The 26,742-nt window shown below is 39.4% G+C and overlaps 1 protein-coding gene across 1 annotated transcript; it reads left to right on the top strand.

The window, feature by feature from the left end:
• Window positions 1–15,804: 15,804 nt before the first annotated feature.
• Window positions 15,805–25,799, top strand: LOC121319467. Its single transcript, XM_041256919.1, has 4 exons — window positions 15,805–16,103; window positions 21,432–21,476; window positions 22,185–22,229; window positions 22,948–25,799. The coding sequence occupies exons 1-4, from the start codon at window positions 15,824–15,826 to the stop codon at window positions 24,921–24,923; spliced, it is 2,346 nt and encodes a 781-aa protein (XP_041112853.1). The 5' UTR covers window positions 15,805–15,823; the 3' UTR covers window positions 24,924–25,799.
• The last annotated feature ends 943 nt before the right edge of the window (window positions 25,800–26,742 follow it).

The raw sequence follows: 26,742 nt of genomic DNA, 5'->3' as shown, positions 1-26,742 counted from the left end.
AATAATTAAAAATAAATTATTATTTTTCGCTTTTGGTCTCAAGTATCGTTTTCTGCTGACTCCATATGCATACAGAAAATCCTGCAGAAGATGGATGCAGGTTCATAACAACTAGAATTGAAGTTTTTGGAGAAACTTTGTCTGCATTGTAAGGAGCTATATACTGTACGAACCGTGAATTGTCCAGTTTGACCATGAACGATAGATTATAGCCATTACAGTTTTTATACTAACAAATTACAATCATTGTAAAATGTAATGATGGCATCTAGAGATTGAAGTTTCCTAAATGCCTCTGTTAGTTACAGTATATCCCAACATAATGAAATATATTAATATTTGCAGCACAAACTTAGTGTTCTATATTTGCTTGAAATATAGTATATACATTACTTATAGTTCTGTAGTGTACTATATAATATACAACAGAGCCAGCTCGATCTCCCAAAACAGCGCAACAAACATCTAACAAGTTGTTGACTCCCTCTCAGAACTGACCAAATATAATTGCAAATGAACGTATTAGCTGTGTTTTATTTGTTTGCATTATTAATATTTAATACAAAAGCAAATCCAACACAACTTAAAGAAAGGAAAGAATCTCTGACAGCACGAGCCTCCTCAGATCGCTGCTGTCCAATTGAAACTGGCGGCTGAGGTAGCATTCACAGTTGCCAAGTCCACTTATAATAAGTGGAATTGGGCTTGTTTTTTATGGGTTGTAGTTTTCCTAAACACCCACTCTAACATGGGTTGCGCTTGTTTTTTCACTGCTTGTGAAAAACAGTGCCACTTTGTTTCTTGTGATACTGTAACCTTCCCCTTCTGTCTCACAGGCAGCCACTGATTCCTGAACACCTCATTTTGTTTTGACAAAGAGTTTGTGCAGGATACAGCAGGCAGTGGCAATTTTGGGAATGAATTAATGCACTTCAGTCCGTTTCATCAGTATCTGCCATCTCCCTTTCAAGTGTCCACTACCTGTATTTGCCCAAGCGTGGTGTTGAATGCTTCCTCAGCAGCGGTCAGCCATCCGGGCGGGTAGGGTTTCTAAGCCAAGGTAATATATGCAGCATAACTTGATCCCCTATATGCTGTATTGCCTGAATGAAAGGGAAATATATATACACTGAATAAAAATATAAAAGCAACATGTAAAGTTTTGGTCCCCTGAAATAAAAGACCCCAGAAATTTTCCATATGCATAAAAAGCTTATTTCTCTCAAATGTTGTGCACAAATTTGTTTACATCCCTGTTAGTGAGCATTTCTCCTTTGCCAAGGTAATCCATCCACCTGACAGGTGTGGCATATCAATAATCTGATTAAACAGGGTGATCATTACACAGGTGCACCTTGTGCGGGGACAATAAAAGGCCACTCTAAAATGTGCAGTTTTGTTACACAGCACAATGCCACAGATGTCTTAAGTTTTGAGGGGGTGTGCAATTGGCATGCTGACTGCGGGAATGTCCACTAGAGCTGTTGCCAGAGAATTGAATGTTCATTTCTCTACCATAAGCCGCCTCCAACGTCGTTTTAGAGAATTTGGCAGTACGTTCAATCAGCCTCACAACCGCAGACCACGTGTAGCCATGCCAGTCCAGGACCTCCACATCTGGCTTCTTCACCTGCGGGATCGTCTGAGACCAGCCACTCAGACAGCTGGTGAAACTGTGAGTTTGCACAACCGAAAAATTTCTGCAAAACTGTCAGAAACCATCTCAGGGAAGCTCATCTGCGTGCTCGTTGTCCTCTCCACGGTTTTGACCTGACTGCAGTTCAACATCGTAACTGACTTCAGTGGGCAAATGGCCACTGGCACGCTGGAGAAGTGTGCTCTTCACGAATGAATCCCGGTTTCAACTGTACCAGGCAGATGGCAGACAGCGTGCATGGCGTTGTGTGGGCGAGCAGTTTGCTGATGTCAACGTTGTGAACAGAGTGCCCCATGGTGGCAGTGGGGTTATGGTATGGGCAGGCATAAGCTACGGACAACAAACACAATTGCATTTTATATAGCAATTTGAATGCACAGAGATACCGTGACGAGATCCTGAGGCCCATTGTCGTGCCATTCATCCGCCACCATTACCTCATGTTTCAGCATGATACGCCCCATGTTGCAAGGATCTGTACACAATTCCTGGAACCTGGAAATGTCCCAGTTCTTCCATGGCCTGCATACTCACCAGACATGTCACCCATTGAGCATGTTTGGGATGCTCTGGATTGACGTGTACGACAGCGTTTTCCAGTTTCTGCAAATATCCAGCAACTTTGTACAGCCATTGTAGAGGAGCGGGACAATATTCCACAGGCCATAATCAACAGCCTGAACAACTCTATGCGAAGGAGATGTGTCACGCTGCATGAGGTAAATGGTAGTCACACCAGATACTAACTGGTTTTCACGCCCCTACCTTTTTTTAAAGGTATCTGTGACCAACAGATGCATATCTGTATTCCCAGTCATGTGAAATCCATAGATTAGGGTCTAATGAATTTATTTGAATTAACTGATTTCCTTATATGAACTGTAACTCAGTAAAATCTTTGAAATTGTTGCATGTTGCGTTTATTTTTTTGTTCAGTGTGTAGTATATATATATATATATATATATATATATATATATATATATATATAGTGATGATGTGTATGTACCAAACGTCAAGTTGGAGGCTGTTGGACCCTGGGGATAGCCACACACATTGTATGATGACGAATGTAACAATTGCTTAATTGTATAGTTAAGGTAACAATTGCTTAATTGTATAGTTAAGGTAACAATTGCTTAATTGTGTATTTAATGGGCAAATGCTGATCAGATGTGAGTGATCAAGTTGGGGTTAAAAAGGTTTTCAGTTGGTGTGTTCAGGGGAGAGGGTTGAAACGGAGAGCGAGGAAAGAAACTGATCGGTGGAAAGGTGTGTCGAAACAAAGGTACGAGTTCTGACAAAAGTGCTTGAATATGATTTGGTTTAGGTGATTTGTGGAATTGATTTAAACAGGGGAACAGGCTTACCCTGCCCTGCATTAGATAGAACTACTGTTAACCAGTTTAATTAGCGCCTAAAGAAGGGCTAGGTTTTGTTTTATGTTTTTGTTTGTTTATAACTTCTGTTTGCTAATAAACGTACGCCACGGCGTTTACAGAGCACTTCCATTGTGTCGTGTAATAACTAAAGAAACAGACACCTGTTTGAAAGAACAACGCGGACTCCGGCTGAAAAGGTCAGAATACATCACAATATATATACACACACAGCTCTGGAAAAAATTAAGAGACCACTGCAAATTTTTCTTCTTAAATCAGCATCTCTACATGTATGGCAGCCATTCCATTCCAGTGTCTGTTGAATACCAACACAGGCACACCTCATTCTACTGAATGAGGTACTGATTAGGGGATCACCTGAACCAAATCTTATTTAATGAGGAAAAGTATAAAAACCACTCCTGTGGTCATCACTATCCTCTTGCAATAGGACCAGCTGGATGGCAAAACAGTGTTAGTAGTACCTCAAAAGTAATTGGAATCAAAAAATAACTATTGACCATGCCCAAAGAGTTGAAAAGGAAAGTTTTGAGTGAGAAAAAGGAGGGTTCAATTCTGGCTTTACTGGCAGAGGGATACAATGAGCGTTGGGTTGCTTCCACCCTTAAAATTTCAAAGACAGCGATTCATAAGAACAAGGTCAAGCAGCACACATTGGAGACAACAAAGCTATAGACCGGCAGAGGGCGAAAATGACTCTCCACTGACCGGGATGACTGCCAACTCATTCGAATGTCACTCAGCAACCGTAGGATGACATCAAGTGACCTACAAAAAGAATGGCAAACGGAAGCTGGGGTGAAGTGCACGGCGAGGACGGTTCGAAACAGGCTTCTAGGGGCAGGGCTGAAGTCGTGCAAAGCTAGAAAAAAGCCCTTCATCAATGAGAAGCAAAGAAGAGCCAGGCTGAGGTTTGCAAAAGACCATAAGGATTGGACCGTAGAGGACTGGAGTAAGGTCATCTTCTCTGATGAGTCAAATTTTCAGCTTTGTCCAACACCTGGTCGTCTAATGGTTAGACAGAGACCTGGAGAGGCCTACGAGCCACAGTGTCTTGTACCTACTGTGAAATGTGGTGGAGGATCGGTGATGATCAGGAGGTGCTTCAGCAAGGCTGGAATCGGGCAGATTTGTCTTTGTGAAGGATGCATGAATCAAGCCAAGTACAAGGTTGTCCTGGAAGAAAACTTGCTTCCTTCTGCTCTGACAATGTTCCCCAACTCTGAGGACTGGTTTTTCCAGCAGGACAATGCTCAGTGTCACACAGCCAGGTCAATCAAGGTGTGGAGGGAGGACCACCAGATCAAGACCCTGTCATGGCCAGCCCAATCTCCAGACCAGAATCCCATTGAAAACCTCTGGAATGTGATCAAGAGGAAGATGGATGGTCACAAGCCATCAAACAAAGCCAAGCTGCTTGAATTTTTGAGCCAGGAGTGGCATAAAGTCACCCAACATCAATGTGAAAGACTGGTGGAGAGCATGCCAAGACGCATTAAAGCTGTGCTTGAAAATTAGGGTTATTCCACCAAATATTGATTTCTGAACTCTTCCTAAGTTAAAACATTAGTATTGTGTTGTTTAAAAATGAATCTGAACTTATTTGCTTTGCATTATTCGAGGTCTGACAACACTGCATCTTTTTTGTTATTTTGACCAGTTGTCATTTTCTGCAAATAAATGCTCTAAATGACAATATTTTTATTTGGAATTTGGGAGAAATGTTGTCAGTAGTTTATAGAATAAAACAAAAATGTTCATTTTACCCAAACACATACCTATAAATAGTAAAACCAGAGAAACTGATCATTTTGCAGTGGTCTCTTAATTTTTTCCAGAGCTGTATATATATATATATATATATATATATATATATATATATATATATATATATATATATATATGTCTGTCTCCGTTGGTTTTCAGCTATGGTGATCTGCAATACCAGTTGGTCAGTTTCATTTTATACCTCCTAGTTTATTTTTTTTAATTAATGAGTCAAGAAGGTTGAAACAGTATTCACTACTAGTGACATGATAATAATCCACTAATGACATTTGAAAAACAATTTGGACAAGAGCAGTAAAACACATTATTAACCAACTAGACATAAGGTATTTTGCTTTATTACTGCAGCTTAGATTCACTTGTGTACCAGTTCTCTGCGCATGGAAACCACATTTTCACAAAATTTCACTAGTAATCTTCAAAAACAACACAAGTACTTTACATATACCAACTTTCACCTTTCCCATTCATTTGCATGACGTCAGGTGAAAAGCCCGGTCTACTAGAGAAATAAACTGAGCGAACTGAAACCCCAAAAAGCATGTTACATGAAACATTTTTCTTGTGTAAATGTTTCGAGTTAAAAAAAAAAAAAAACTTTCATGGAAACCCCATGAATGTCTATGTTTTACAACGCAGACAATAATAATAATAACAAGAAAGAAACCGAGAGAAAATAGTGTCTGCTTTTTACAATGCAGACAATAACTAGAATGAAAGTTTCTGGAGAAACTTTGTCTGCGTGGTATGGTTGCTTTGTAAGTTTGTAATTTTAAAAGTGTGGTAAGGGAATTCAATTATCAAAATTGTTCTATAAGCATTAATATCCTATAATTTAACATTTGACCTTAAAAGAGAGAAGTGAATTCAATAGTATAAATTGTTCTATACAGACATTTTAAAAATGTTCTATACTGATCTTCTATAGCTAAAATCATTGTGTAAGCTTTCATATCATGGAATTTAGCATTTGAAAAAGAGAAGAGAGGTGAAAGGTTAAGGTCAAGAACATTTTTGAATAGCGCATAAACTGTATGGGTTCATATATGTGTTCCATAGTAACCATTACCCTATCTGCACTCTGTAAGGAGTTAAAGCTAGTTTTGCATTTTACGGGCATTCAAAAATTTGGCTAAAAAAATCCAATATGGCTGCCAAACCATGTGACCAATCACTTCATTCTTTCGTTGACATTAATTCCCATAGGCCTCTATTGCTTTTATAACATTTCATTACTCTACCACATTCTACCATAGAAAAACACTGCAATACATACAAATTGACCATAGCGGCCTGTCACAAAGACAGCCGGAGTGGGGGATGTCCGACCAGAAACAGGAAAATAAACAAAGAGAGGAGTTTGGTGGAGCTGAGAAAATGGCTTCGCTCAGCATTTAATGAGTGAACAGAACAGACAGAAAATAAACGGTGGAAACAAACAAAAACACAGTACACAGCACTGGTAGCCAAAATAAACAGACAAACAAAAGACTATACAGACAAAACACGGTGAGTTTCTATTTAACGATTATTATTATTCTCTTTACCTTTGTCTCCAATCCTGTTTTCCACTCACCGAACACACAACCCCAAGTGGGTGAAAGCATGTAGCTTTTATGCAGCTGAACCGTGACTTGATTGCTAATCAATCATTCAATTGGAGTCGTGATACAACTGCACGTAAACTAATAAAGTGCAATTCCCCGTGCTCACATATTATTACTTTTTACTTGCACGTGAAGTGCTGTGCAATCCTCATGACAAAATACAAATATACATTTTAAACACTCGTGTTACACAGACCCGTTTATATCCCGTGTACCAGTGACTATATACCAACATTAGCACACAACACGCAACATATAACAGAAAATACACACAGGGGTGGGCACTTCGTCACATATACCCCTCCCTGTGCAAAGCACACATGGCCTCAATGGCCACCTGCCCCCTTAAAATCCCAAAAGTCTTGTTCAAAGTCCTGGGCCAAAAACAGGGACTTTAAGGGGTTGATGGGCAGCAATGTTGCCAGTAGCCAGGCTGCTACTGGCCATGCTGTCAGCAGATGTGCTGACAGTGGGGCAAATCTCTCCTCCTGCTGTACCACTGGCAGCGGAAATGCTGCCAATGGTGCGGCTGTCAGCAGACGTGTTGACAGCTCCCAGACTGACTCCTTCAGCCGGGGCAAGTCCAGCAGCGGAAAAGCTGCAGGGGGTGGTGGTCTCCAGACCTCCCCCAAGATCTCCGGCAGCGAAACTGCTATGGGGGAAGGTGGTCTCCTGACCTCTCCCCCCTTTATAGCCAGCAGCTCCCTCTGGGGGGAATCCAGCCCCCAGAACTCCTGCAGCGAAATATCCACTGCTGTTGGGAGAAGTGATACCAGCAGGCATTCATCCTCTGCTGGTGGAAAGGGACCCAGTAGGTATTCACCCGCTACTGGTGGGGGAAGTGATACTAGCAGGCATTCACCCTCTGCTGGTGGGGGAAGTGATACCAAAAGGCATTCACCCTCTGCTGGTGGACGGGAACCCAGCAGGCATTTACCCTCTGCTGGTGGACAGGGACCCAGCAGATATTCACCCTCTGCTGGTGGGGGAAGTGATACCAGCAGGCATTCACCCTCTGCTGGTGGGGGAAGTGATACTAGCAGGCATTCATCCACGGTGGGGAAGTGATACCAACAGGCATTTACCCTCTGCTGGTGGACAGGGACCCAGCAGGCATTCACCCTCTGCTGGTGGACAGGGACCAAGCAGACATTCACCCTCTGCTGGTGGAGGAGGCAGAGGCAGCTCCTGCTGCTCTGCTCCTGCCGGTGGAGGTGGTGGAGGCAGAGGCAGCTCCTGCTGCTCTGCTCCTGCCGGTGGAGGCGGTGGAGGCAGAGGCAGCTCCTGCTTTTTTCCCCCAAAACTGCGGTCCCTGCTCTGGTCGGCGTCTAGGTGGCGCTGGTAATCCCACGATTACACCATGTGTCACAAAGACGGCTGGAGTGGGGGATGTCCGACCAGAAACAGGAAAATAAACAAACAGAGAGGTGGAGTTTGGTGGAACTGAGCGAATGGCTTTGCTCAGCATTTAATGAGTGAACAGAACAGACAGAAAATAAACGGTGGAAACAAACAAAGACACAGTACACGGCACTGGTAGCCAAAATAAACAGACAAACAAACAGACTATACAAACAAAACATGGTGAGCTTCTTTTTAATGATTATTATTATTCTCTTTACCTCTGTCTCCAATCCCGTTCTCCACTCTCCGAACACACAACCCCGAGTGGGTGAAAACATGCAGCTTTTATGCAGCTGTACCGTGACTCGATTGCTAATCAATCATTCAATTGGAGTTGCGGTACAACTGTACGTGAATTAATAAAGTGCAATTTCCTGTGCTCACATATTATTACTTTTTACTTGCACTTGAAGTGCTGTTCAATCCTAGTGACAAAATACAAATATACATTTTAAGCACTCGTGTTACACAGACCCGGCATAACGGTTTCAGAGAAGACAACTTTAGAATATTATTGACAAATCCAATATGGCCACCAAACCATGTCACCAATTGACTTCTCTTGAAGAACCGTACATCTAGGCCATGATGGTAGTCTATTGCACCAAGTTTCTCATCTCTACCAGAAGCTTTTCAGAGGAGAAGATTTTTAAAACATTACAAAAATGATCGAAAAATCCAAAATGGCTGCCAAACCATGTGACCTATGACCTTAGTTTTTTCACTCTGACAAAACTTCCCTTAGGTGCATACCACCCTATCAAGTTTCGTGAGTTTTTGTGCAACGGTGTTGATTTTAGAGCCACTTGAAAAAAGGGAGGAAAAAAAATTATAATAACTAGAGTTGCAAACAACTTTACGGCTTCCTAGTTTTTATCGTGCAATTTACTTGTATCAGTTGGTCACCATCCATGTGCCCAATCATCTTCATTCAGTTGTGAGCATTACTTTCCATAGGGTACAACTATACAGCAAAGTTTCACAGGTTTTTTTGCAATGGTGTTATCTACACTTTCTAAGTAGCTATAAGGTAGCTTTTCATTTGACCTTAAGGTGAGGTCAGAGGTCACATGCAATGACGTTTTTTATAGAGCATATATGGGTTACTATATGTGTTCTTCAGTGACCATAACGCCATCTACATTCTCTAGGAGTTATTACCCAGTTTTACATTTGACCTTTTGGAGAGGTCAGATGTCACAGGCAATTTACATTTTTATATAGCGCATACATGTCTTTCTATATGTGTTCCATAGTAACCATGGCACTATCTGGACTCCACAAAGAGTTATTAGCCAGTTTTGTAAGTTGATGATGTCATACAATGCGGCTGATGTTTTTTAAAACCCAACATAATGTATTAAATTTAATAATTTAAACAGGCTATATTTTAAGAAGGTGAATTAAACATCCTACCTTTATCCAAACTCTGGGAACGGAATGTAAAGAGAATGAGAGGTTGTCGGAGCGGAGGTGTCACTGCAAATTCCGCCCCCCTGACAATTTTCCCCCCCCTCCATCCACAATTTGGTCCACAGGTGTTAAAATATATTAACAAAGGGGGTAGGTGTTAGCCCCCCCACCCCCACATAAAAATATATTAACAAATTTTATCAATATTCATACGTGACAGAAATACAATGATTTTTGGTAGTAAATTTCCCTCTCAACCTTTCAGGGTGCTAAGCAGTGAGAACAGAGTACCTTGGACTGGCTGGCCCGACAGTTCTTTCTCAGGTTTCAAGGGAAGTCAGCCAGCTAGAAAGGGGGCGGAACTCCGGTGCATTAACACATCGACCAGGAAGGGAAACAATGTGGCAGTCGCGGATTGGAGGGGTGGCTGCACTTGTTTATCAAGGGGTCATGTGTGATGGCATAAAAGGGGATGGAGAAACAAAATCTGTTCCTTTGCTTTGGCTTACCAATTGAACCTGGAAGGACCTGTGAGAGAACCTGTGATAAAAAGCATTGTGAGTGTTTATTTGTTTTGTTTATACTTTGTTGTGACAGAAATACAATGAGTTCTGGTTATAAATCTCCCTCTCGACCTCTGAGGGTGCTAAATAGCAAAAGGAAAAGTATCTGGACAGGCTGGCCTGACCGTTCGTTTCCAAGGTCGGGAAGTCGGTCAGCCTGGATGGAAGTGAAACTCTGTTGCAGGAACGTATTGACCCGGAAGGTAAACGAGGTAGCAGCTGCAAGTTATAGATGCAGCTAAAGTCGTTTACCAAGGAATCATGCAGAGTAGCATAAAAGGGGCCAGAGAAACACTAATCTTTTCCTTCACTTGGGGTTTTACGTTGTGAAACTGGAAGGACCGAGAGAGCTGTAGTAGTGACTGCCGAAAAAAAAATAGAGAAATATTCGTGAGTGTTGTGTTTGTTTGTCTTGTCTGTTTAGTAACTGTCTGTGTTTATTAAACCACCAGACAGCTAACATGCATCCGGAGCTGTTGCCTTGGGCCATTAGTATTATTGTTTGGGACTGTAACCCTGTTGTATTCTCCGTGCAATACACATCGTTGTGTATTGCCGGGGTTTATTATTTTGGTCGCCAGACCTGGATTACAATTAAACCATTTTCCACTGGATTACAATTGTTGGCCATTCCTTTTTGCACCGCATCACCTCTACACCTGTTTCATAATCACCACATTTGTCTATAATTGTTCTTGTTTGTTATTATTAGATGGCTAACACGTTCACCAAGGGCCAGCAGAAAACTCGGAACAACACTGAACTATTGTCACTTATAAACTTGTGTCACCCACCATGAGCACTACTGCCCGCACCCAGGACTGGTGACCGTGTTAGTATATTGGGGGAGCGGATTTTTGTCTTTATTGTTTGGGACTGCAACCCCGTTAATATTTACTCTGTGCACTGCACTTGCCAGGGATTATTATTTAGTCACCAGACCTGGATTATAAAAATAACCCATTTTCTCCTGTACTGGTACACAATAAACCACTTTGCCACAGCGTAAAAACAACAAAACAACCATCAGTGTGTCTGTATGAGACAATTTGAGTTAATAAAATGTGTTAAAATTAGTTTTTGAGTTTTCAATATAATATTACAAAGAATAACTGAGTTACGCATTGTGGCAGGATGGCTGTGATGATGTCTCCAGACCAAGCAGACAGGTACTTGCAGAGTTCAAAGCGCTGGTGCGCACATGTTTATTTAAACAAAAAGAAACAAAACACGTTCACAAAAATACTGCTTATAGTGCAAAATAAATGGTCAAACAAAAACAAATCTCGAACACAAACTGACACCATCAATTACCGTATTGGCGCTTCCAGCATGCGTAGCAACAGTGTTATTTTTGTTTTTACTTTGTTTCTTTTTTACTTTCAATTTGTCCCATTTCTCCTTCCAAAACACCCACTCCAATCAGAAAATGCTACAGGTTTTTATTCAGTGACCATCTCCAGTTTAGTAATAAATTAATCAATCTGGAGATGGTCACGTTCTGCACAAGTTTTTAATATCTGTGTGATTGACAGCAACTCTTAATTAATTTGCTGGCGATCACATTCATGTCTGAATGAATTTAAGAATGATTTTTCTTAAAATCAGTGCTTATAACTTTGTTAAGACAATACATCGTACCTTATCATTTCTAGTTTATTTTACGTCTTATTTATGTCTTCCTATAAAATACGCCTTTCTTTTGGGGTATTGAAAGTGGCAGGGTTCAGTTAGTGGATCTTTAAGGGCTTGAATTTAGTTAAGTTTAGTTATTCTACTACTCTTATGTTATTTATTACTGATTTATTTGATTTGGTGTATCTTTATTTAGTGTCTGTGTTTCTTAATTTCTATGGACTTTCCTATTATCTTTTATGTTTTTGAATCCTTTATTTTCCTAAATAGCTTTACCATTTACTATGATTATATGTTTAACCTTTCTCAGACCTTTGAGGGGCCATCCAGTGGACTGTTATCAAATTTGCCTTAATCAAAACATCTTCCTTTGAAGTGGCATATTTCCTTGTTCCAACTGAGAACTGCCATTTTTGTGGCACCTGGGTGTTTATGGTTACAATTAGGTCTAATGTAACCAGGTTTCCTTGTGCTTTTCTAGTAGTAAAAACAGTTATTATTAAAGTACCAACGTGTAGGACCTACATATTCCCCCTTTCGGAAAGAAAACAGTGTGGGAGCAGCCTTAGTTTTAATTTAAGTACTTAGTGCCTGTATTGTTACTGAAGGCAATATGACCTACAGACCCCAAAAGAAAGGCACATTTTAAAAATGATATTAGAGAAATGTAAGAGTCTATTTCTCTATTACATGTGTTTGTCTTTCATAAATAAACACAAGATTAGAATATGGACAAATAAAACTTAACCAGAAAATAAATAAAGAAAATGTTATAATTTTAGTAAAGAAAAACAGAAAACTGAAGAAATGCATGGGCTGAAGTATTACTGCGTTATAGTGCACAGTTAAAAGGTCACAATAATGTATTTTAAAATTTCTCCTCAAGGCAAGCTCAGGTTTCAAACGATAAATGAAAAATATGGAATTGCTGGTAACATTGTACAGGAACACCTCCAGTACCATGGGGTTTTTAAAGTAACAGACTTCTGAAAGAAAGCAATATTTCACCTGGGATAAGTCTGGCTCTTTGCTGGATTCTCTCCAAGGACACAACGTCCTTCTGAGTTGCAGGTACCAGAATTGAATATAGTATTCTAGTACGGCCTTACCATTGATTGCATTGTACAACAACATCATAGCTCCTTTTGAATATAGCCAAACATTCGGTTTTCCTTTTTTATTGCTTCCCAAAACTGAAGAGTGCCTTGTTCTACAAGCACTTTGTTTTTTTCAGAATTCGCTGTTTTTCCTGCGAAGGGGCTTATTCCCAACTTGCTGAGACCCTAAATAACGCAACCTCTGCATGCAATGCATACCTCCCTCCACACAGTGGTGTACCAAGTTAAAGAAACAAAACCGGAGACAGCAGCATATACCGTCCTACATACGCAGACTTGGTTTATCAAAGCGGGTAAGAACAACTTTTTAAATGAATAAGCTATACAACTAATATGAACTTCTGACGGTAACGTTAAATGCAATTGTATTTTGTTGTAAGAACGTTGCGTTTGCATTGTGCACTGACACTTGCTGTACATATTCTCCTTGTTGACTGAAGTGATAAGTACAACTGCACATCATTGTTACAACAGTATCATAGAGGGTACTTTAAAAATACATGACTAAATAATACATGCAATATTATGAACAGTTAGATGCTATGATGAAACATTATAAAACTGAATGTTGTGTCTGCATTCTTCTAATTTCTTAATACTAAAGTTGAAAAAATTACTTCTGAAACCATGTATAACTGTGTTTCTATTCGGTGTGCGCCACATAATTTACACATTCACGTGTACTGTTTGCAGCGCTTACATTGCTGACATGAGTAGTGTCAAATAATTGAGGCTTAATGTCCAAAATCGAGCAGTCCAGATAAACCAAACTAGGGTTAATCATATCCTAGGTACTAAAGTATCAAATGTTCAACAGAAATCGGTGGTCGCGGCTGCCATCAGGCATAATATACAGCTTTGGAAAAAAATTAAGAGACCACTGCAAAATTATCAGTTTCTGTGGTTTTACTATTTATAGGTATGTGTTTGGGTAAAATGAACATTTTTGTTTTATTCTATAAACTACTGACAACATTTCTCCCAAATTCAAAATAAAAATATTGTCATTTAGAGCATTTATTTGCAGAAAATGACAACTGGTCAAAATAACAAAAAAGATGCAGTGTTGTCAGACCTCGAATAATGCAAAGAAAATAAGTTCAGATTCATTTTTAAACAACACAATACTAATGTTTTAACTTAGGAAGACTTCAGAAATCAGTATTTGGTGGAATAACCCTGATTTTCAAGCACAGCTTTCATGCGTCTTAGCATGCTCTCCACCAGTCTTTCACATTGATGTTGGGTGACTTTATGCCACTCCTGGCTCAAAAATTCAAGCAGCTCGGCTTTGTTTGATGGCTTGTGACCATCAATTTTCCTCTTGATCACATTCCAGAGGTATTCAATGGGGTTCAGGTCTGGAGATTGGGCTGGCCGTGACAAGGTCTTGATCTGGTGGTCCTCCATCCACACCTTGATTGACCTGGCTGTGTGGGATGGAGCATTGTCCTGCTGGAAAAACAATCCTCAGAGTTGGGGAACATTGTCGGAAAACAGAAGGAAGCAAGTTTTCTTCCAGGACAACCTTGTACTTGGCTTGATTCATGCCAAAGCTGCCCGATTCCAGCCTTGCTGAAGCACCCCCAGATCATCACCGATCCTCCACCACATTTCACAGTGAGAGCGAGACACTGTGGCTTGTAGGCCTCTCCAGGTCTCCGTCTAACCATTAGACGACCAGGTGTTGGGCAAAGCTGAAAATTTGACTCATCCGGGGGTGCTTCAGCAAGGCTGGAATCGGGCAGATTTGTCTTTGTGAAGGACGATCTCTTAATTTTTTCCAGAGCTATATATAGCATCTGCCATCTTGCACATTCAAAATAAATATTTGTGAGAAAGCTGATTTCAGACTGGAAAAAAAATACCTTAAAAAAACAGCAAAAACCTCAATTTTTTAATTCCAGATTTCCATTAGCAGAAACGTAAAACCTCTAGATCTGACAACACTTATACAGTGTTTAGAAGTTATTATTAGGGCTAGGAGTTTGTCACGGAAAATTTGGACATAAATCATGGAGCCGTCACGGTCAATGCGTTCAAAATCATGGAGAAAATAACGGGGAGAATAAAGTTCACGGTGAAATAAAAAATTATCTGACAACACTTATACAGTGTTTAGAAGTTATTATTAGGGTTAGGAGTTTGTCACGGAAAATTTGGACATAAATCATGGAGCCGTCACGGTCAATGCGTTCAAAATCATGGAGAAAATAACGGGGAATAAAGTCACGGGGATAAAGAAAAATAAATAAAATAACTGCCTAATAAAATCATATTGCGGCGTTGGTGCGCACTGGTTCAGCAAAGAAGGACGAGACAATCAAATTAAATTTCAATTTGTTGCTTTTTTATTTGCTCTGCAACGATGACTACTAACTAACAGTAGCATCTATACGCTGAACTAAGCAGAGAATAAAGACGCAAACAAGGGAAAGGGTAAGAGACGGCAAGCATAACACACTGGGGGTGAGAAATACACACGAAGATCACACAGAGGGTGTGGGGCAGACGAGAGACATGTACATTCAATTAAGTCCAACCGTACAACAATTACACAAGTGGAACAATAATTTCAATTAAAAAGAGGAAACTGTTTAATGTATGTCCCGCAGCGATTGCTGGCAGTTAATATAGTATAGCACACACAGACACACTGAATTTATGAACTGTTAACATAACTTTCAAGAAGTATTTAATCGAAGAGCTTAGTTGGATTCAGAATTTTTTTTTTCTTCTCCAAAAAAAAAAAAAAAAGACAAGTACAGTGTTGCAGCTAATTCAAAATATGTCATTATTTATTCAAATTAATAAACAATAAATGTTTTTTTTTTAATGGGAAATTTAATGTTGATAAGAAACAGTGTCCAATAAAATCACATACAGATGGAACACAATTTACTGACATCCTCGCAAGTCACGCACATCAGCAAAAATCACGGACACTAGCAAAAGACACGGAATCCGTGGAACCCGCAACCACCGTGACTAAATCCCAGCCCTAGTTATTACATAGTCAGGGTCTGTGAAATGCAGTGTATATCTCTCTCCTGGTTTTACCAGTACTTATATTTAAAATTCTTTTTGGATAAAACTGTCTTCTGGGTTATTTTCTGGTTACAAATTTAACTTATGTGTGCATTATGTATTTACTTATATTTTTTTCTGTTTGAGATGATTATTATTATTATTTATGTTTTTTTTTCTTACCAGGTAAATCAAACTGGTTTAAATAAAATGGACAACTCAGCTGAGGCCCTTCAGAGGAAACAGCATTTAGTCAAGGAGGAAGAGACTGCAAACAATGACACACAGCTGCCCAATGAGCATGTGCAGTCTCCAGAGGATAACCCACTTCTAATTGAGGATATTCAGCCTACAGTCGTGGATCCACAGTTTCCAGATAGTCAGCCTCCTGAGGAAAACTCACCTTCAGATGAGGACACCCAGACACCAAGTGCCCAGCCTCCAGATGGTGTACAGTCTTCAAATGAGGATACACAGTCTCCAAAAGAAAGTCAGTAACGTAGTTACATTTTTAACTACATGTTGAGAACTGCAATTTAGTATCTTGGGAACCATTCAGCCAATGTTGACATGAAATTGTTAGGAGATGTTATTCTACATGCTTTAGGTCAGACCAACCAAGTGATCAACGTTTCACAGGTCAGACCCACAAATTGACATTAAAATCTGCAGACCCACGACGGTACAGCTCGGAAAATAAAACTTGCTCTACGTAAGATCACTGATTGGGTGATGTAAAGTCTGTCATTATCAACATTTGACAGTTTGTACACTCCATTCGTCGATGGGTTCTTAATTCAAGTTGCAAATTATATAATTAAGTTGTTGTTTTCTTTTTCTTTTTATTGATTCAAAATTACATTTTGATAATTTAGATCAAATAAATCATTGTCCAAAATGTACTCTGAATATTCTACTTTATGTGCTGTAGAATTAATTTTGTTCATAATACTGACATAATGTTATATCCTTGGCAGGGGATACGTTACTTTATATACTTGCACATATAAACCACATAAAAACAAATTACGAACAAGAGGTGGCCATTCAACCCATCTAAATTAATTTGGTTTCTAGTAGGTGATTGATGTCAAAACTTTGTCAAGTTGGGTCTTTAATTATCCAAGTGAGTCTGCCTCAACAATATTACTGTGAAATTGCCACTTATTTGATATGTTTCAAGATCCTTTTATCACGCGTGCTGGTAATATTAAAAATGTCTGGACGAGGTGAAACAGTCATGGGTTTATATCATATAGTGGATAATAGTTTGAGAGGTAAATCAGAAGTGTGGAATGTTTTTGGAATTATAGGTAATGAAAATAATGAGCATGTGACTGGATTGTCAACGACAGCCACAAAACACATATATCACTGCAAAAGCACAGGGGTAGCTCCCTTTCAACTGGTGGCATGAAAGGCAAAGACAGGTATTTTATAGCAAAGTAAGTAGAGATAGTTAATATGTTACAATGTCAAAATATATCAAACCACTAGAGAAAGCTACCATGCTGTGTAGCATGTTGTATAAACTAAATTTGTGGAGAATGATAGAGATGTCTGTGTGTGAATGTAAGAGCGTGAGAGAGCCAGTCGACGCAGGCAGTAGGTAAAGGACAAACACTTCCGGGTTCAGGTCGGGTTGCAGGTCTTATTAACACTGGAACGACCATAAGTCAGTTTGACCAGCATATTAAAAACAATATAAATATTATAATGAAAGGACAAACAATTGAATATAAGTCATTGAAAGCATCTACACAACCGAAACACTGTAAATAAACGGACATTTGAACAGAAATGTGTTTATATACAGACATATTACATAAAGCGCAGTGTCAATAAATGGGAAAAAATGAATAAAAGATTTGAAAATACATTTGTGTATATACAGTGTAACAGGACGAGCAGCCCTGTTCAGTTATTTTTAGAACAGGGTCTCCCCCTCCGCCCCTGTGTTATTTATGTTTTTATATATATATATATATATATATATATATATATATATATATATATATATATATATATATATATATATATATATATATATATATATATATATATATATATATATATATATATATATATATATATATATATATATATATATATATAATTATATATATATATATCTATATTTTTATGTTTATATATAGTGTACAGCGGATACATTATATGATTTATTTAGTGTATATATATATTACAGCGGAAACTAGTTAAACCCCTCAGCTACGGTATTTAAGCCTGCAGCTCTCTGCACTCTGGGTGGGTTGTTCGAAAGAGGAGAGGAGAGGAGATGAGATGGGATGAGACGAACATAAGAACATAAGAAAGTTTACAAACGAGAGGAAGCCATTCGGCCCATCTTGCTCGTTTGGTTGTTAGTAGCTTATTGATCCCAGAATCTCATCAAGCAGTTTCTTGAAGGATCCCAGGGTGTCAGCTTCAACAACATTACTGGGGAGTTGATTCCAGACCCTCACAATTCTCTGTGTAAAAAAGTGCCTCCTATTTTCTGTTCTGAATGCCCCTTTATCTAATCTCCATTTGTGACCCCTGGTCCTTGTTTCTTTTTTCAGGTCAAAAAAGTCCCCTGGATCGACATTGTCAATACCTTTTAGAATTTTGAATGCTTGAATTAGGTCGCAGTGTAGTCTTCTTTGTTCAAGACTGAACAGATTCAATTCTTTTAGCCTATCTGCATATGACATGCCTTTTAAGCCTGGAATAATTCTGGTCACTCTTCTTTGCACTCTTTCTAAGCAGCAATATCTTTTTTATAGCGAGGTGACCAGAACTGATCACAATATTCAAGATGAGGTCTTACTAGTGCATTGTACAGTTTTAACATTACTTCCCTTGATTTAAATTCAACACTTTTTACAATGTATCCGAGCATCTTGTTAGCCTTTTTTATAGCTTCCCCACATTGTCTAGATGAAGACATTTCTGAGTCAACAAAAACTCCTAGGTCTTTTTCATAGATTCCTTAAACAAGAGCCTCATACCATTGTGCAAATTAAACGTTTGTCTCTGTGACAGGACAGCTAAGTGGTGACGTCAAGCCAGAAGCAGAAAGAGACACACAAAGGCAGTACTGCAGTGAAAAGACGCACTGGTGTGCCGTTTATTCAAAAACAATAATAAATAAAATATTTTAACAAAAACAAACACTGCTTACAGAGTAAAAATAATTAAACACAAGAAATCACAAACTAAATAAACCGGTCAGGCTGGGCAATCACCTTCACTGATCCTATGCTTTGCCTTAGTTTAGTTTTTACTAGCCTCTTGCTCTCCCGTACTCTCCTCTGTACACACCCACCATGACTGCAGAGAGCTACAGGCTTATATATCGTGGCCGAGGGGTTTAACTAGCTGGTAATTATTCTATTACCCCTCGGCCATAATCTGCACAAGTTTGTTAAATATATGTGACTGCCAGCTAGTTTAACCACGCACTAGCCAATAGCCACACATTACCACAAGGTTTTTAAAAACAACAATAACACGCGCCTACACTGAAAAAACAATACATAAATAAATATACACGGCTTTCGCCGCCATTTAAATAAATACAATAAATAAATCAGAATAAACAAACACAACACAGGGGTGGGGGGAGACCCCGTTCTCAAAAGAAACAAAACAATACATTTAAACAGCAGGGCTTTCCAACTGCCCTGCTACAGTCTCCAACAGACCTGGGATAAATATGGATTTTGAATATTTAAATATTTCTAATTATTTGTTTGATACGATTCTAAATATAAATATTCCAAGTAATGTTGTTGGAAATATTTAAATATTTAAATTTTTGTTTCAAATATATTTATACATGTTTTACAATAAAGTGAAACATAACACATTAAGTTTTATATGAACATCTATTTCGTGTTGTCACATTCAAGTTTACACTAAATATTATCTGTATGCAGCATGCAAATTTACATTTTAAAAACCTTTATAACTAAATCAAAATACGATTGAACTCATTAAAATGTAATCTGCTATGTTCAGTATGGCCTATTGTTTTCAACTGTGTGTTTAAAGACCCTCAAGAATGTTTACGTAAATGTACCAGGAGGTTTGAAGCAGAGTTCACTGAGGTGCCAACTTGTGGTTTACAATATTTACACGTGGATTTAAATTATCCGAGGCACTGTCTGGTATAATGACATGCAAAGCAGCCCTAGATCTAGGAAACAGCATGTTGATAACATAAGCAAGTACTGTTGTGAGTGACTTGAACTTGAACTGAAGACAGGCAGCTTATTATATAGAGCAAGTCCCCTTGATTGACTCGTAATAGAGATGCTTGAGGAGGTTTTCAAATGAGGAGACTATTGGTTTATACAACTTCAAAGTAAACCAGTTACCCAGGTGAAGAGACAATAGCTATAAAGTGAGGTTAAATCATTACTCTGTTAATCCATAGATCAAAGATACACTATTTGTTTGAGTATATATTTCCAAAGACATTTACTTAACTTTTGTATAAAATTTGAAAATTATTTGAAAAGTTTGCAGAATGTTTAAATAATTTCAAATATGTTTTTGTTTGGAGAAAAAATTTATATTTTCAAATACATATTTGATATTTATAAATGTAAACTCAAATATCAATGTATTTGTCCCAGGTCTGGTTTCCAGTAATATAAGAATTTGGTAATTAATATAGAATATAAATATGAATGTATAATGCGTTGTTAGTATGTGTGGCACAGTAACATCACAGCCCATATGTTATTTGCATGCGGAGAGAGACTCAGAGAGCTGCAAGTTAAATTGCGCTAATGCGCTCTTTAATTCACAAATAAACAAAAATAACACGGACAAAACACTTCACAAAACACACTTAACAAAATAAACTGCATGTAAAGGTATGTGGTCAAGTGGTGTAGCAGGAGTGACAAAAAGTAGACAACAAACTTAAACTGCAAAAAAAGGAGGGATTTATTCAGCCTCAGTTGAAGTGAAGAGAAAACAAAAATAGTTGATTCAATACAAAAGAATTACTAGATATATAAACAAAATACATTTTAAAAAGTATGCCAGACACTATGCCTAGTATATATAGATATATAGATATTTTTGTTCTTCTAAAGACAGACTTCGAGTACACTGTTACTCAATTTCCATAGCTTTCTACAGCCAACCTTCTACAGCCAACCTCTTCCCAATGAGCTGACTATACTCTCCGAGGATATATATATATTATAATATATTGATATATATATATATTATATGATATATCTATATATAATATACTAGCCCATATATATCCGTATAAATAAATAATATATATATAAATATAGCCCATAACTCCTTCCCTGGGCTAAACCATTGCCATAGCCTAAATTACATTTAATTTATAAAATCCATATAAACTTATTCCAACTAAACTGTATTGTCACAGCACAATATCCATTTATTAATTCTCATGTATTTACTATAGTCATCACAATACAAATACACAAGAAATAATTCAGATTTAATATATGCCCCATAGACTTGTATTGCGCGAACCCGCGTCTATATCAGGATGCGTACTGTGAGTGCGTGCTCCCTAAAATGGCTACCCACAGCTACACAGCGCAACTGCACTCTACTAAAATGTTACATGCCTTGACTTAACACAAGTTGACCAACTGGAATAAACAAGTAATTTCAGAATTAAATAACTCACAAGTATTTGGGTATATCCATTGTATAGAATATGTGCACCTATTCCACACAATGAACTCAAGCAAACACCGCGCTCATAAGATAGAACAAACATTTTTCAACACATTTTTTTTTTTTTTTCCCCTTACAGGCATGAGTAACAACTCTTCAGTACCCCGGATCACAAGACACACAGGTAAGTTATTTTCAGGTTATTATTTTAGTATTGAAATGCTTTTCTTTGTTTAAATAATTATTTTACACAACCTTGTTAAAATAAGTTTGTGAGTCTCGTTGTTTATTTATTATTAATTCAGTGATGGAGTTTAGTTCCACTCCATCACATTTCCCTCCCCTTAAGAATTTTCTTCCTTGAAAATGCGAGAAAGGAAGTCAGCAGTTATATTTTGAGTCCCAGCCCTATATTTTACTTCAAAGCGATATGGCTGCAGAGACAAGTATCACCTGGTATCACTGTCTGTTCATTTATTAAATGCTGAGCGAGACCATTCGTCAGCTCCACCAAACTCCACCTCTCTCTCTGTTTACTTCCTGGTTCCTGTTTCTGGTATGACGTCCTCCACTCTGGCCGTCTTTACGACACGTGGTGTCAGAACCAGGATTACCAGCACCTTAGACGCAGACCAGAGCAGGGACTGCAGTTTTTTTGAAAAAAAATAAATAAAAAAAGACGGCCGTCTTTGTGACAGGGTGGTATGGCGTGGTCTTAAGGCTCTTTGTCCCAAAATATTGATACACCTGACGCAGTAATGTTGATGTAAAATGAGTGCCCTTGACTGTAAGTACCTCTTTGGGAATGCCCACCCTTGAAAACAGCTGCACAAAGCATTAGCTACCTAAGCATAGAACAAACATTTTTCAACATGTTTTTTTTCCCTTACAGGCTTGGTTAACAACTCTTCAGTAACCCGGCTCACAAGACACACAGGTAAGTTATTTTCAGGTTATTATTTTACTGCTGAAATGCTTTTCTTTTGTTTAAGTAATTATTTTACACAACCCTGTTAAAATAAGTTCACAATGAGATAGAATCCGTGAGTCCCGTTGTTTATTTACTGTTAATGCAGTGATGGAGTTTATAATAGTTTCGCTCCAAAACAAAAGGGTTTAAACCCACGAAAGTCAACAAGACGGAACAACACATAACACGCACCTCCACCTCCATCACCAACATTAATCCTACTAATGCTCTCCTAAACCTAGTTTATACACCTGTGGCTAATTAGTCATTTAATCATTTTTTCACTTGTTGGCTCCAGCCACATTCCCACGTGTTTTGACAGGGAAAATTTTACCTCCTCCCTGCCAACCTAATTTTCCCCACGGCAGACACACACCTGTGCACCGGCAGGGCTTTCACCCTGCCACACTGCCACAGTATGGTATTTTAAAAAAAAAAGAAAAAACAAAAAGATTTAACCAATAGTAGGAAAGACTTTGTAGAAACGTAGAAATGTCTGTCATTGAATTGTACAAGTTTCTTTTAGTACTACAAATTACAAATTATATTGTATTTTGGCTGTCTGCATCTACAGTTTAAAATACTTGCACACACCTAAGAGAGAAACATACTTTTTAAAACAATATAAGTACATGGTTTCCTCTCCCAATTACTTTTTTCCAACTCAATTAGTTTTTTCTTACAGATGCAAAGAAGAGCAGAACAGAATATCCAAGTTATTCTGCAGGGAGCACAAAAAAAAATTCTCAAAAGAAAAGAGGAGTATCTTATCGAAGGCAGTGGAAAGCTAATTATGACTGGGTTAGAGAAAGCGCAAAAGGAAAGTCCAGAATTTTTTGTAACATCTGCAATTGTGACTTGTTGATCAAGCACGGTGGTCAGAACGATATCTACCGCCACAGCCTTACAATGAAGCATCAGCGATTTACCAGGAAGAAGCGGGCGGCAGACCAGCTTACCCAGACTGCCTCTGCCATCCTCCAAGCAGAGGCTGCTTTTGTCAATATGCTGGCAGAACATAACATATCATTTTCAGCTGGCAACAACATCCTGAAATTCATCAAACAGTACTGCACAGACCTGAAAGTTATTAAGGCTCTGAAATGTACTTTAATGCAGTCCTACACTGGAGATGACAAAGTAACTACAGGTGTTGTGGTGGAACCAGAACCTCAAAATGACGTAGCTGCTGTCTGTCGTCGTGTGCCCTTTTATGTTTCTTTAGGCCAGAATACCAAGGGACTAGGAGAGGATAAACTATTTATATTAGTGGGATTTTTTGATGAAAACTTGGGGAGAAACGTTGTTCAGTATCTAAATGTGTCTGACCATGTGTCTGGTACTGGACAGGCGATGTTTGACTTTCTGATGGAAACATTCAAGAAGTTTGATATACCGTCAGACAACATAGTGGCTTTCTCTTCAGATAACGGTCCACCAATGATAGACGTGAATGATTCAGTAATTTCCAGGTTAAAGCAAATAAACCCAAACATCATAAATATTGGCTACCTATTTAATCTGCCAGACCTTGCCTGTAAATCTGGGGTTCAAGCATTATCAGCACCAATCGAGGAACTGATTTCTGATATTTACTATCATTTTTTCCATATTTCACAGCAGGAGCCTTTGGGTTTTGCTCTGTTTGATGAAGAGCCTTGCATTATTGCTGATGATTTGCTGGGTTTCTGTAAAGCAATCAAGAAAATGTTGGAGCTTTGGCCTGATCTCCTTTCATTCTTTCTTTCATACGCACCCCAAACTGCCAAGGTCCAACTAATCTGTCAACGGCTGCAGTGCTTGGAGCTCAGGCTGCTATTTCTGTTTCTCAAACAAGCTGTGGAGCCGCTGAATCAGTTTAGGCAGAGGTTGGGTAATGGGGAGAGTCAGCTCATGACCCTACAGAGGGACCTGAGTGGAATTGTTAGGATCTATGCTGGCAGACTGCTACTTCCTGGTGCTGCCATTAACTTATTAAAGAGTGGTGACGTCCAACTTTTGAATAACACAGGAAATTTCTTACCACCAAATGAGGTGCGTGTTGGGCCAGAAGTGGAACGTTATCTGAAAGATCAGGGAGATGACCTTAGTGTTTCTGCATACAAAAGCAGATTCTTCGAAAAAGCCAGTTTATTCTATGCTGCTGTGCTAGAAAAGATGCTTAAGAAACTAGAGCTAAATGATAAATTCCTCAAAGACATGGCCACCTTACTGAATCCTGCCAACAAGCTAAAGGTGTCCATGGGAACGGTGATGGATATAGCCTCCCAACTTGGAGTTTGCAATGCCAGTGATGGTTACCAACTAAAGGATGAATTCTCCTTGTACCAGCTTTCTGATGCATGTTCAGCACAGCAGTCTGATACAATTGGTGCATCTGTATTGCAATATTGGAGTGGTGTTTTAAAGGACTGCTGTGGATCAGAGGAGCAGATGCCACTCTTCAGGAGACTCATCTTGACACTGTTATGTGTGTTGCATTCCAATGTTGAACAACAAGAGCAGGCGTTCACCCTAGTGAGAAAAACAAACACCAAAACTAACCAGGCCATCAACTTAAAATCTCAAAATGCAGTTCTATCTGGTAAAAGAGGAGATGATAGCAATATCCTTGAGGAAGAGCAACATAAACAAATCAATACCCTTGTAAAACAAAATTAAACTAGTTCTGTGACAGCTATGGATGCAATGATTATGATTTTCCCAACCTGAAATGAAACCAACATTTTCATAAAATTTCAAAATGAACAATACTGATAAAAGAGAAAACCCAACTGAACCTGATACCGACATTTTCATACAATGAAAAAGCGCTGCCATTCGTAGCACACAGTCAGCGCCATTTTTGGGAACCCATTGTGCACTTTGCTGCATGTACAAAGTTTATGTCAACATCCCTTAATACTTTTAATTTGGTATCTTAAATAAAAAATTATGACTGGACTTACCTAATTGATTCTGACAGCCTACAGTTGGGATAATTTTGGCTTCATACATAGTCTGGGTGTTCAGATGTCCAGGGCTGCTTTTTTCCACGGTTGCTCGAGTGGTTAGTTGAAGAGTGCAAGTACTAACCTTTGTTAAAAAATGCATCATATGAAGTAAAAGCTGAAGCTGGAAGTTGTTGAATCTGTCATGCCTGTTAGTTACCATTTGTAGACCTAATTTAGACCTCATAAAAGTGTAAGTAGTGATGCTGGCCTGACTACAACAGACAAATGAAAAAAGCATTCAATAAAAATAAAATGTTAGTTGAGGTCCCTGCAAACGAGCAAAAGGGATGCTGTGGACATGGGCATCTTCATCCGTAACCCATTTGGTTGTAATTTGAGGAAGACTATAGTTACAAAATTGTCAGGATTGAAAGGGCGCTGTAGCTGCCTGGAGTCTTAGTGCAAATATCTGGATGCTGCATTAAATTGCATGTTTCTGTGAGGAGGTCTGTATATTTTTGTCACAAGGACAGCCGAAGTGGGTGACGACAGACCAGAAACAGGAACTGACTCTGCACACAGCTGTTGAAATGGTGAAGGCGCTGATGCACAGTTTAATAATACAACAGGCAGAAAATAAAAGGTTTGTAATAAAACAGCACACGGCACGAGGCCAAAATAAATAGACAAACAAAACGAATAGACACGGACAAAACACAGAGTGGACGAACTCTACACAACATATGTTTACACATATTTACAACGTGGAGGCAGAGGAAGCTCCAGCTCCTCTCCTCGTGATGGTGGGGGAAGTGCTACCAGCAGGCATTCACCCTCTGCTGGTGGGGGAAGTGATACCAGCAGGCATTCACCCTCTGTTGGTGGGGGAAGTGATACCAGCAGGCATTCACCCTCTGCTGGTGGACGGGGACCCAGCAGGCATTCACCCTCTGCTGGGGGACGGGGACCCAGCAGGCATTCACCCTCTGCTGGTGGAGAAGGAAGAGGCAGCTCCTGTTGCTCTGCTTCTGCCGATGGAGGTGGCGGAGGCAGAGGCAGCTCCTGCTGCTCTGCGCCTGCCGATGGAGGTGGCTGAGGCAGAGGCAGCTCCTGCTGCTCGGCGCCTGCCGGTGGAGGTGGCGGAGGCAGAGGCAGCTCCTGCTGCTCTGCTCCTGCCATTGGAGGTGGGAGCGACGTGTAGTCTCCTGGTGGTGGAGGTGGGAGCGGCATGTAGTCTCCCCTTGTTACAGAGGACTGGTGCGGCTCTTCCTCCCTTGCAGGAGACTGGTGCGGCTCTGGAGACAGCGGTGGGACCTCTGCCTTCCTCTTCCCCTTTCCCCTTCTCTGCCACCTCCTCACCATCCTCTCCTGCGGCATTTCCTCCTCTCCTTCCTGGTAGGGTCAGCGCACCACCGGGTGCTCGAACTCCCCACAGGCAAGGCACCAGCCCTGGTCATCCAGACCACCGAGGAACCCCTCCAGGTCCGGGCAGCCATCTCTCCAGTCCCAGCCTTCCATGTTTTATTTATTTTATGTATTTATTCCCC

This window comes from Polyodon spathula, chromosome 1 (assembly GCF_017654505.1).
Source record: "Polyodon spathula isolate WHYD16114869_AA chromosome 1, ASM1765450v1, whole genome shotgun sequence".
NCBI lineage: Eukaryota > Metazoa > Chordata > Actinopteri > Acipenseriformes > Polyodontidae > Polyodon > Polyodon spathula.
The sequence above is the reverse complement of the archived record's forward strand: the minus strand, read 5'-3'. Positions and strand labels throughout refer to the sequence as shown.